The sequence below is a fragment of the Lissotriton helveticus genome, chromosome 7 (assembly GCF_964261635.1).
Source record: "Lissotriton helveticus chromosome 7, aLisHel1.1, whole genome shotgun sequence".
Lineage (NCBI taxonomy): Eukaryota > Metazoa > Chordata > Amphibia > Caudata > Salamandridae > Lissotriton > Lissotriton helveticus.
Genome location: NC_136068.1, coordinates 110,536,234 through 110,550,087, shown reverse-complemented (window position 1 = coordinate 110,550,087; position 13,854 = coordinate 110,536,234). Strand labels below are relative to the sequence as shown.

At 43.6% G+C, this 13,854-nt stretch overlaps 1 protein-coding gene across 1 annotated transcript in view; it reads right to left on the bottom strand.

Moving 5' to 3' along the window:
* COL20A1 (collagen type XX alpha 1 chain) overlaps nt 1-13,854 on the bottom strand; it is a 511,940-nt gene that overhangs the window by 80,064 nt on the left and 418,022 nt on the right. Inside the window, exon 31 of the mRNA XM_078651638.1 lies at nt 7,110-7,163. Within this exon, the coding sequence (XP_078507764.1) occupies nt 7,110-7,163 (54 nt within the window). The remainder of the gene's footprint in view (nt 1-7,109; nt 7,164-13,854) is intronic.

Below are 13,854 nucleotides of genomic sequence, written 5' to 3'. Positions count from 1 at the left end.
GCCAAGAAATGTAAGTAACCGTTCAAGGGGGAATACAATTTATATAAAACTAATGGCTCTGTCCAGAAGAGTAGGACGTGACTGTGTTCAGAACTAACGACGCATCGCAAGCCTGCTGTCCTGCTCAGAAAGGAGACTTGTACCAAACCAGTCATACAGGTTTGAGAGCCCCTTCCTTCTATTAAAAAGAACTCAATCCAATTGAACTATGTTGGGAATAAAGCCAACAAGCATTAGTAATAAAATTCCACAGCCTTTCCCATGAACATTTCAATTGTTAGGGTGGCCAGATCTAAAAACCCTTAAAAGCGGTACATTCCAAAAACCTGGAAATAGGACCACAATATTGCACCAACAAAGTGGCACAAAATGGCTCCCATGACAGTGCTAACCAACGCAGGAGGTAATCAGGAAGAAAGCGAAGGGAAATGCAAGTATTTTTACACACTATCCGCTGTTAGCTTTCCACATTGCTTTTCGCTAGGGCGTGCTAATTAATTATGCACCATAATTATGCACCAGAGCACACATGAACATTTTCCTCACTCTGACGTCAATTCAGCCTCTCTTAAAACTGGGACATGTACTACAGTTACCAACATTTGCTAGCACAAATGGGGAAAAAAAGAAACGGACAGTCCCGACAAATAGGAGACTCCTGGTCAGTCACCCCTTCTATAGTCCTCAGCAACACTGTTGTATATAATTCATTTTGTACTGGTATAATAAACTGCGAGTGCAGACAAAGCAATCTTTAAATTATATTGGTGGGAAATAAAAAAAAACATATTTAACTGTTATTCAGGGCCCCATTTCCACAGATAAAACTGTGTAGGTACCAAGAATAACAACACAAAAAATAAAAACAAACAAAAATAACATATATTTGGTTCTCCATAAATAGTTTTGTGGGCACCAGATAAATGGCAGGTACTGAAACACTAAATTTTTACCCATGCCAAAGAAGAATCAGACACTCTTCTTACTAGATTTTCATTACCTAGGAATCTCTGATTTAACCCCTTCCACGCTGATGACGAGCTCAGCTCGTCATGAGGTACACCTCTCGTACGCTCATGACGAGCTGAGCTCGTCATGAACCGCGGGATTTTGCGATTCTCAGCGCACAGCGGTAAAACGCGTAGCGCGCATGGGGTTAAGCTACATTTTAAGGTCTGGTTTGACAGCACAACTGACCACACTGGGAGCCCGATTCACAAACTGAATTTGTTAGTTTGTACGGTAGTATTGCACCAGCATTGCAAATGTACTACAAAATGCTATTCACAAACATACATGCGGAGGTTCCGCCTGCGCTGCTCCTCTCTTTTTCTGTGCACAGATCTCCGCCCCGCCTGCAGAGTCTACGAGCACGTATAGGTATAAGTTTTAATAGTAAATGTGGGAGCGACTGGTGGAATTCATTGAAAAATGGGGAATACATATGACTAAATGGGAGGGGTTTAGGAATGAGTAAGCAAGAGTTTAGAGAGGGTCAGGGATGGGTTTGAAGAGGGACATGCATCCACACACAAAAAAAGAAGCCAATTGCTATTCCCAAACTGTATTTCTAAAGTTACTACAGCCAAAAGGTACCAACACAGTAGGAAATTACTCCAGCTCAGAGCAGAAGTCTAGCACCACACATGTCAAACCACTGATGCTGCAACAGCCTCCCATAGAACATAATGGAGGTGGGGACATACAATAAATCCCCCCGTAGGAAATAATGTTAAATTAAAATAATTTGCTATAAATCTCAAAATAAAAATACATATAAATAAATGTTTAAAAAATCTGAAAATGGTACATATCAATTATTTAATTATAAAACATTTAATAACCTTTTCGAATTAAAGAATGATACAACATTACTTTTTATTAAAATATAATTACATTACTTTGGGGCAGATTCACAAAGGGCCTCCACACTCATGGCAGAGGCCCAGCAGTCGTGAAGGCGGCACGCAATTGTTTATGGGTCCTCCGCCATGGGTAACTGCAGTACAGAGGTCCTACAGTTTGGAGGTCCTGCTTTCTATCCTGAGAGGAGCGGCAGTGTGACCTAGGATAGGCTTCTGTGTAGGCTGCCTTTTATTTCCTGGTAAAAGTTTTGCTTGAACCAGGGGTAAGCCACAGGTAGGCCTCGTGGTGTAATCAAGCCCAACTGATCCCTCGAGCTGGGCAACACCACTATGAAAGCATGAAGAATGCATGGGTCCCATCTGAAAGGAGTACATTACCCACACAATGGCAGAATCCTTCCCTTTAAAGGATTAGCTTGATGGATGTTTTAGCCATTTTGAGGGGAAAAAGCATATCAAGAGCCTTAAATTCACACCTTCGGAGGGGGAGAAACTCTTGGAGTGGGTAGAGAAGAGGATAGGAGGGGTCTTGTTGTGCTGTTTGGACTGCTGCTCCAAAGGAGACCGATATGATCTCAACCTACTCCTACTGTGCAGATGCAGGTCTGAAGAAGGGCTTGGGGCTACTCGTTCTGCAGTGTGACACCTGCCACTGTCCCTCATCTTTTAGCTAGAAAGATTACTGATTGGTTTGCATCTCTAACCAGTCTGCATCTACTGTGCCTTGAGCACTTGGAATAGAACCAGCCTTCAGCTGCTGGCCCTGATAAAGAAAGATTGTTAGTCTTTCCAATCTGGGAGTGAGGATTTGGAAACCAGAATGGATCTTTCAGCGAAAGAAGATTGGTTATGTTAGAAATGAGGTCTCTAGTTGGCAGTGATTTGCACCATATTCAAGTAGGGATCCTGACTCTAGTCAGGGTAAGAGAGTCACACTGCTACTAACACCTGCTCACCCCTTTGGTAGCTTGCATGAGCAATCAGTCTTATCTCAGAGGCAATGTGTAAAGCATTTGTACTTACACACACAGTGAAAACACTACCAACTGAGTGTACACCAGTATAGGCAAGATTTAGCTGTATAGAACAAGACTAAAACAAATAAATTCCAACATACATAAGTAAATATACATTTTTTCAAAGATTCAGCAAGTTCAGTTCATAGAATTCAATTAATGCATTATTTTTAGCACAAAGTAACTTAGATGTGTCAAAATCAAAGACGGTTCGAGGCGCAGGGGAGGTGAGCCACGCAATGCATCGGTTGCCTACTTCCAGAGGCGGTGACTCGCCAGTTCCTTACTGCCAGGGGAGGTGAAGCATTGGTTCTCTACTGCTAGGCAGGGGAGGTGATGCATTGCTTCCTTACTGGAAGGGGAGGTGAGACATCGAATTTAGGACACGCGCCCTCGGTTCCTTACTGCTGGGCTGTGTAGATGACAAAATCAGTGCCCAGGGACAATGCTTTGCAATTTAGATGCACTGCGTCGATATGACAGAGGCGATGCAGGCCCTGCATTGATTCTACAGCTGCGAAACAGGTGCTGCATTGGAACGGTGCATCTCAGATTTCGGTGATGTGCTGCTCGACTACTCATGCTGCTGCAGTTCTTCTAACACACTGCAATGGAAAGCTGGGGCCTGCGGTGAAAGCTGTGGTCAATGCGCGGATTGGGAACCATGCTCCAGTGCTGGCAGTGGCGATGCGTCAAAGTTTGTAGCAATACATCGATAAAAATAGACGCTGGGAGTCAATCCATGCATTTTCTCCTTTAGTTCATCACCTTCTATGTCCAAGGGCCAATGTACTGGATATGGTGCCACTAGTTAGGACTCTCAGCAGAAAAGCCCAGGCACTGGTGGGTGAATTATTTGATGGCCCTGAGACTTCTTAACAGGAGGCAAGCACACACAAGCCCTTAGAGAACCTTGGAAGAAGGATGTAGAAAGAAATGCCCAGTCCTTTCACTCCCAGGACAGAAGCAGCAAGCAGCAGGTGAGCACAACAAAGAACAGGCAGAGTATCAGTTCCTTCTACAGTATCCAGCTCTTCTTCCTGGCAGAATGTCCTTTAGCCCAGAAGTGTTATGATTTGAGAGTGTCAGATGTCAAATACTTATACTCCTTTCTGCCTCTGAAGTAGGCAAACTTCAAAGGAAAGTCTTTGTAGGGCACAAGACCCTGCCTTTGCCTGACCTAGCTCCAGACGTACTACAGGTAGGTGGAGACAGCTTTGTGTGAGGACGGGTACAACCCTATTCAGGCATAAGTGACAACTCCTCCTACCACTCTAGCTCAGGAAGGCCCATCAGCTGGTGATGGCCAATCACTGGTGATGGTCCGTTAGGATATGCAAGGGACACCTCAGCTTTCTTTGTGTGCCTATCTAGAGTGAATGCACAACAGCCCAACTGTTATCCTAACCCAGACGTGGATTCTACAGACAGGCAGAGGCACAGAATTTCTAAAAGTGGCATTTTCAAACATGCAATTTAAAAACCAACTTCACCAAAAGAGGTACTTTTAAATTGTGAGTTCAGACTCCAAACTCCAAATCTCTATCAGGTCCCAATGGGAATTTATGCTTACATTATATTTCAAGGCAATCCCAATGTTACCCTATGGGAGCGATAGTCCTTACAATAGCCAAAAACTAAATTATCAGTATTTCGCTAATAGGACATGTAAAACACAACAGCACACGTTCACCTTTTACATCCACTGCACCCTACCCATGGGCTACCATGGGCCTACCTTTGGGGTAACGTACATGTAATAATGGGTAGATTTGGCCTGGCAAAGTGGGTGGACCTGCCAGTTTGGATTGTCAGTTTAAAACGGCACATACAGACACTGCAGTGGCAGGTCTGAGAAATGTTTACAGGGCTACTGATGTGGGTGCCGCATTCAGTGGTGCAGGCCCACTAGTGGCACTTGATTTATAGGCCTTGGGCACACCTTGGGCACATTACTAGGGACTTACTAGTAAATAAGATATGCCAATCATGGATTAACCAATGATCAATATAATTTAGACAGAGAGCATATGCACTTTAGAACTGGTTAGCAGTGGTGAAGTGCCCAGAGTCCTAGAACCAACAAACACAGGTCAGAAAAAATAGGAGGAAGAAGGCAAAAAGTTTGTAAATAACCCTTCAAAAAGGGTGAGGTCCAACAGTTACAAATATTATTGTTGGACCATAAGTCTTTCAGGTTCAACGTCCTTAGGAAGAGTTCTGTTGAGAGGATTACATTGCACAGAACACTGCAAGGAACTCATGCAGCCAGAGATTTATATTTAGCAAAATTTCCAACTAAACTAACGGGTCTTTGTGCCCAAAGGGCATCTTTCCTTTCTGTAGTATGACGTTAGCTGCCTATTCATCACCAGCAAAGAGGGATGGGTCATAAGAACACGACTGGTTCAGCTGCTTCTGCAGAATTCTGCTTTCACCATCTGTGATGTGTCTATACCCATGTGCCTCCTTACTTTAAGTTAGAGTAAAGCACCATGTGTTTCAGTCCTAGAGGTGAGCAATGTTATATCCTCTGTACACCCCATCCTTCATCTAACCTGCATCATTGGCATCATGTCTACAGGCAGTTATTAGTGGTTAAGTTATAAGGACAAAGTGACTCCCCACTAAAGATAGTGTGTTGGGCTTGAAAATGGTAACTTTTCTAAACTGGAGTGTGGCTATAAAAATGCACCAAGATACAGCAGAGTTGGGCCCAAAATGTAGCATTTTATCAGTTGCTAATGAGGTGATCGCTCAGCCATAACAGCGCTTATGCTACAGATTGTTCAACACAAACCCAGTGCGGAGGGGGCCTTAATTTTCACTTGTCTATACCATATGTTGCCTGGTTCTAATCACTCCTGGGTATCATTACCAAATTGTGTGCATCCATATTTGGATTTAACTTGAGAAATGAGTAGTGAATGGAAAACATCCAAATGCATGAATGCATCTTTTCTGGGGACGCGGACGATGGGTAGGTGAATCAGCCATCACATCGCTCTCAGAGACAATCCTGAGATTAGGTCAGCCACATACTCCAAGGGGACCATTCCTTAATAAAGGAGGGTCCATAGGAATAGCATTTGTTACTTAGCATGCATTTAGTATGCATGCCATTACAGCGTAGGTCGTTAGTACGACCGTGTTGTTAGTTCACATACCTTTACTACACAATTCGGAACAACGAATTGCATTAGGGGGCGCTGGATGTTGGAATAGTATAATTTACTATTCCAACTCCAGTTTGTGAGGACATTAGGGAAGGTGTTGGATTTTAAACCCAACACCTTCTCCCCCCTAACACAAGTCGTTCCGACTTGCCTAGTAAAGATATGCGAACTAACAACGCGTTGTAATGGCATGCGAAGTATCGCCTGCGAAGTAAACACTGTTCACCGGTACATAGTAGTGGAACTTAAACCTACATATAGGGGTGTAATTTGGTAATCTAACCATTTTTTCTAATGTTCCTCTCAGAGGTGAGGCCCACTTCCTTTTTATCACTCAATTAGGATACCCTCCCTAAGTAAAGATTGGGTATATTTTGACAGTTCCTGATGAAATGCCATTTGATAGTTAGGGACAGCAGAGACATGAAACATGCTGACCAAAAATTCTATCTGATTTAATCACCCACTTTTCTAGTACTAGAGACTGGTCATTCATAGAAAAAATTGGAGCCATTATTTCCTCTAGGTTCTCATACTTCCTTTAACCTTGACAAAGGTTCTTTATCCCGAATTAAACAGACATCAATGTATCTATTGTCAATTTTAACCCACTTTAAAATCCAATCTTCCTATACTGGTATTCACTAATACATCCAGTCCTTTTCAGGTGACTCAAAAGATTTCTGGTAAAGTGCCCCTTCTCGGTCCCGTTGGGCATTGCAGCACCAGCCCAACGAGGAGCAGCCCCAATGATAAAGCATGCCACCTTCTGGTGGGTGAGGACTCTTGCTTCTATGATTAGATGCTCCTAGTGACATATGGTGTTCTTGGTCCCTAATATATTACCTTGCATCCAATATCTGAATAGTATACCCTATTGAATATGCGACTTTTTATGTGTCATTGCATTTGTATGAAAACATTTCCAACTTCGAGAAATTGAATCCTAGGAAAAGACAGAGGAATAACTTACCATATAGGATTACAGTTGTAAACAAGGATGCTCATTGTGGAATAGAAACTAAAGAGATTGCTGGGAAATAGCTGCTTACCTTAGGCCCTGGTGCACCCTGTTCTCCTTTTATCCCTCTTGGCCCTGGACCTCCCTAATGAGAAGAGAGTTAGCAAAGAAATGTGTTACTTTTCTTTAAATTGAACACTATAGGAAAAGCAAACCAATTCAGTAATACAAAGTCCAAACACTCAAACAGGCTTCACACAGTGTAAGAGATTATTATGTCCAACCACCAATGTCCCACCCTGACAATCTTCATCCACTATTATATTTTCCACATTGGATTCCACTGTAGGTGTAAAGTATCCTAAACTGTTTACTTGTTCAAAATTTACATTGTTGGACATAATTTAAAAACTTCAATGCCTCAAAAATGAATTTTCTATTGGTGGAACATGCCCATACTTTTATCACTTTGTGTGTTTTAATATTAGTGCCTGGCCCTTACCTACACCCTAACTTGGTGAATCACACCGCTGTTGGGCGGGTCCGCTTCCCGGCGTAGCTCCTCGCAGCAGCGCCATCTTTGAAGTAGATGGTGCCGCTTTTTGGCGCTAGCAGGTAGGCTTCACGCTCTAGTTGTCGTTAGGACGCTAGGCGTGTACTTAAACGAGGAAAATCTGTTGGCTTTCCCTCCTAGCTGCTATTTGACGAATATATGATTATACCACGATTTCAATTACCACGCATGGCTTTACCACGCGAATTTTACATCGCAAGTGGCTTTACCACGCTGGTATTAACAACGTAGGATTTTACTACGCCTAGAAACGTCTTACCTGCACGTCTTTCTCTACGAGCCCTTACTTCCATCCTCCATTGAAACAAGCGTCAAAACACGTATACCAAAATAAAAAAAGGACTGTTTTTTTGACGTACACGGCACGTCTTTGGGGGAGGCTCTTTCCTTTTTCTTTTAAAATTATGTTCGTTTTTTTTTTAAAGTAAACTGCTTGTTATTTTGTGGGGGGGAGACCCCCCCAGCCCCCCTCTGCCCCCCGCTTGTTATTTTTTGGGGGGGAGACCCCCCCCAGCCCCCCTCTGCCCCCCAAGCCCACGCAGAACGACTCGAAGGAATACCACGTCTCCCCCCCAGCCCGTGGTAAAGACGTCGTGGAAGGCTCCCTGCGTGGAAGGCACCCTGCGTGGTAAGTGTCACGTGGTAAACGTTAGTAGTGGTAATGCCTTCGTGGTAAATGATGTTTCCCCTATTTGACCTGTGTCAGCGCGCTGTGCGCCTCAGAACTTGAGCTGCTGCTAGTTTTAAAATTTACTTCGTTTTCTCCTGATTTGCGCCTTTTATCACTTTGTGTGTTTTAATATTAGTGCCTGGCCCTTACCTACACTCTAACTTGGTGAATCACACCGCTGTTGGGCGGGTCCGCTTCCCGGCGTAGCTCCTCGCAGCAGCGCCATCTTTGAAGTAGATGGTGCCGCTTTTTGGCGCTAGCAGGTAGGCTTCACGCTCTAGTCGTCGTTAGGACGCTAGGCGTGTATTTAAACGGGTCATGCTGACGCGCAGCGGTCACGCGCAGCGGGGACGCCGGACTGACGCCGGAGTTACGCCAGAGTTCAGCCCGTCTGCGCCCGTCCGCGCTGAGGACGGGCTGCGGGACGTGCTGGACTCCGGAGCTCTCGCTGTATCTACGTGTCATCCCAGGGATGATTTGGTGCGTGATCTGCTCCTATTTAGACCCCCTGTACATCAGTGCCATCATCGGCTCTCCCCGGAGGCCATCTGTCAGGCACGGGCTTGTCCTTCGTGTAAGTCTTCTTTTAATTTTTTCACTCAGGCTTTTGGCAATTTCGTTCTCCCTCCTCCTGGTCGGCCCTTCTCCCAACCCAAACAGGGTTTTCTGATTAATGCACGGTCTCTCATCAAGCATGGTATAGAATTCCATGAGTTTGTAAATATGAGTCAACCCGATTGGGTCTTTGTTACCGAGACATGGGCCTCGGATTCCTCTGGCCATGATCTCCTACTGGCTATACCGGATGGATATGCATTCCAGAGGCTGGACAGAGTGCGCTGTAGAGGTGGTGGACTGGCTATATTTTTTAAGTCCACACTCTCCTGCACTATAAAAAGCCTATCCATCCCCTCGGATCCTTTTGAGGCCCTATACTTCTGTATTGCGAGTGCCTCGTTGAGCTCCTTTTCAGGAATCCTTTTATACAGGCCTCCTGGTTCCAGAACCAATTTTGGTACTGATCTGTTTAGAATCCTGGAACCATACTTTGGTCGATCTCAATTTACCATTCTGGGTGATATGAATTTTCACCTGGAAGACATGGCCTCTAAAGACACATCCTCCTTGGTTAATTCCCTTGAGGCATGTGATTTTGTTCAAAAGGTACTTCGCCTGACTCATAAAGCGGGGCATATCCTTGATGGGATATTTTCCAACGACCCCAGATTAACTGTCTCCATGCCGGTACCGATAACTTGGTCCGACCATTTAGCAGTCCCTTTCTCTCTGGACATTCCTTGTACGAAGGGTAACATGGGTACTAATAGGAATCGTCTTAAAAGAAGTTTTAGGAATTTTACGAGTGAGGCGCTGGCCCCTTTCATCCCAAATGTTAATATCACTCTCCAGCGGTCGGTGGATGAGGCGGCTCAAGAACTCACTGTCTCTATGAATAAAGCAGTAGACGAGTTAGCCCCCTCTTCATCCAAACTGGTGGCGCGACTTAAGCCTACAGCCCCTTGGTTTACGGATGAACTGAGAGCTTTTAGACAAAAATGTCGAAAGAAAGAACGGAGATGGCGCAAATCGTGGGATCCCAAGGATCGAGAAGCATACAAGGGCCTGTTACGAGAATATAAAAACAGAGTTATTAAGGAGAAACAGGGTTATTTTACACACTTAACCTGTTCCCTTACATCATCTAAAGAGCTTTTTAAGATCGTTGACTCTTTGTGCTCCCTCCAGGCTCCTGATCCTGTAGTTGCTTCTCAGGAGCTATGTAATAATATCTCAGATTTCTTCTATACAAAAATAGATGATATCTATCTAGCTCTGCAATTACAGAGGATCTCTTTGAGTGAGACGAACTCCTCTAGAATTAAACTTCTCGAATCCTGGGAGGCTGTTGCCCCTCAGACCTTCAATCGGTTTCCTGCACTCTCCCTCGAGGGACTCAACCTCCTCCTAGATAAAACAAAATCAGCCTCTCCTCTGGACCCGGTTCCTTTGAAAATACTAAAGGAATGTAGGGACATTATTCTTCCACCGACGTTGGAAATAATGAATGGAGCCATGGAACAGGGTATTTTTCCTGCGATATGGAAGAGAGCTGCAGTAAAACCTCTCCTCAAAAAGCCCACACTGGATCCGGGTATATTGAAGAACTTCAGGCCAATATCCCTTTTGCCGGCTCCTGCTAAGATGTTGGAGGCCCACCTGAATTGCCATCTTTCCAACTTCCTTGACTCCTCAGGGTTCTTGGATGGGTCCCAACATGGCTTTAGAAAGCTTCACAGCACGGAGTCCGCTTTGACCATGGTCACGGACAATATCCGCCGGATGGTGGATTTGGGTCAATCTACCGTGCTAGTCCTGCTGGATCTTACAGCAGCTTTTGATACCCTGTCTCCCTCGACTTTAACATCCAGGCTAAGGGAGGCAGGGGTAGCTGGACCGGCTCTTAGTCTCCTGAGCTCTTTTCTTCACCAACGAGAGCAGCGTATAACGCTTGGAGACTACCTCTCCCCTGTAAAGTCTTTGCAATGCGGGGTGCCACAAGGGTCAGCCTTGAGCCCGACCCTGTTTAATATCTATGTGGCCCCCCTTGCAAGACTAGTAAGATCTCAGGGGATGGAGGTAGTGTCGTATGCTGACGACACGCAGATTATGGTGTCTCTGACTCACTCGGTGGATGTCGCCGCGTTCAACTTTAGGTCCTGCATGCAACTCGTTGCAGAGTGGATGATTCTCAACTCCCTAAAGTTGAACGGCGACAAGACCGAAGTCCTGGTCTTTGGGAAAGACCAGGGCCTGTGGTCAGGCGAGTGGTGGCCCTCGTCTTTAGGCATCTGCCCCACTCCGACACATTCTGCAAGGAATCTTGGCGTCATTTTTGATACCCGGCTTTCTATGGAACTCCAGGTCAATAGGACCGTGGCCACCTGTTGGGGTGTCATTAGGACTCTTAAAAGAATTGTCCATTATCTTTCCCCTCAGGCACGTAAGCAGGTTGCTATTGCCCTTGTCGGGTCACGGCTCGATTACTGCAACTCACTTTATGCCGGGACCAACAAGTGCCTTTTGCAGCGCCTGCAGGTTGTACAGAATGCGGCGGCGCGTTTTGTACTGGCCCTGCCCTGGATGTCCTCTATGACCTTGGCTAGGAAGAGTCTCCATTGGCTCCCTATCTCTTTAAGAGTTTCATTCAAACTTCTCTGCCTCACGTACCGTGCCTTAAAGGCAGGTCCGACTGATGCTTTGGGATCCTTGCTTACGAGGTATGTTCCAAACAGGTGTTTGCGCTCATCTGAGCTAAATCAACTGGTGGTCCCACGCGCTAAGAAGGCTAGATGGGGGAGCAGGGCCTTTTCCATCCTTGCACCCCAGCTATGGAACATACTCCCCCTGGAGATTAAATTACAGCCTTCCCTTGATCTCTTCAGGAAAGCGTTGAAGACCTGGTATTTCATTAAAGCATACCAGTAAGTTCTTGTTTCTGACTGCCCCTGCTAGGTTGTTTTGAGTTAGGCGCCTTGACGCCCATTGGGCATAGCTGCGCGATATAAAAGCCTGTTCATTCATTCATTCATTCATACTCAAAATCTCATGTTGGGTTTTCTTATTTGCGGAACCCCTCTTCACAGTCCAAAATCTGGCTTTCTATATATGATTGCTGGACGTTATTCTTTTTTAAATTTTTTTTATTTATTTATACAGAAACACATGAGTCGGTTGGTACAGAAGCACAGAAAAAAAAAAACAAACGGGAAGACAATTTTTTTTCAATCTAGTACATCTCCAACTCTTGACATTTTGAAGCAAAAAAAATGTGAATGAACAGAATTATATAGGAGAACAGAAATAGGGAAGAGAAAAAAAAAAACTATTGCTAAGTATAGTTTTCAAGGAGGGAATCTTAATTAAATCCAGAAAGGAAATTATACAAAATCTAGATAAGTTCCCCCGTTTACGTCTCGAGATAGTTTGTAACTAACCCCCAAATCTGTTCCCCGATCTTCTTTCTGCGGGAGCTCTTTAAGGCATAGAGACTATGCTCCATATTGTGTATCGAAAAAAAGCGAGCCCGCCAGGCTTCAAAAGCGGGCGGTTCTTGTTGCAGCCATGCAGATGCAATACATAGCCTGTACACTGCAGTTACTAAAAAGATAAGTTTAACATGTTTCTTCGGGATGCTAGTACTCACTGTGCCCATTTCAACACCCAATAATATCTGCGTTACTGATAATTGTATCTGACTGCCCACAATTGCCGAGACACATTTTTCTATCTGAGACAGCAAGGGAGCTAACACAGTACATGTATAGAAGATGTGAACATCATCCGCTGAAGTGAACCCACACCGAAAGCATTTACCTATTACATCTCCCGACCATTTAGACACCTTATCCGGGGTATAATATAGATTATAAATTGATTTGAAATGTTGAGCCACCAACTTTGCCGACAAAAATAGATCTTTGGCCATAAGTAATGAAGTTTCTATTTGAATATCTTGTCTACCTAGTTTAGCACACCATTTACTGTTCTGTTGCTCTAGAGCTGGACGTTATTCTGATCAAAGACAGATTCAAAACTTTCACAAACAATGTCATAGCAGCTATATCATGGGTAAGACAGTGGGTTGTCATAACAGAGGCTAAGATATCATTTTGTCCAGAAATTTAAAAGAAATGGTCAAATAATTTGGAACAGATGGGTTTGAGACAGAATTTAAGGATTATCAATATTAAAAAAATTAACTTCCAACTGGTGCAAGACGTATGTGAGGTGTATGTGTGGTAGGTGAAAAATCTGGGCTTTAATGGGGAGTAAGGGTGCTTCCGAATATGGATACATCAAAATTACCCAAAGAGCTTACTGAAGGGGAAGGGGTGGGTGCAGGTTCTTTGTATACAGACAGTTGCACAACATTTTTTGCCCTCATAGTATATTACCAGTTTGATTCTATTTGATGAGATGTAATTCTATTTAGATGCCATTTTTAAATATCTTCAATTAAGGGTTTATTTTGGTGTTTTTAAGAAAGGAGTCATTGCTTATCTTTCTTATGGATTTTCAACAATCACATAAGGGTTATATTGTATATATATATATATATATGTATATATAAATATTTATACTGTTAAATAAAATGCAGAAACATCAGGAAATTTCTTCAAAATGGCCAAAAGACCAATGATTTGTATTTATACATAAAATGGGAAGAGCTCCTCTCGATACATTTTAATTTCGAAGAGTTAAATATTATTCAGTATCACAACCCTGAGTGATAATAAATCATCTCATAAAATATGAGTGAAAGTAAATAATGCATTAATTTGCCATGCAGCTAGTTTCATGTCTTATAACATTGCCATTAATTGGAAAACTAATGGTAGACAATATTTGAAAATGTAAGTGAAATTGAAGAAAGAAATATTGCACCTGACCTTAAGGTTGCATTATTTAGTTATTGTCAACAGTGATCAACATTAACTCTATTATATTTGTTTCTTTTTATGTATGTTAGTTGTCCCTTAAACCACAAACATGGAGAGCAGAGGAGCCCCTTGCCCCAATTATCACATCCTG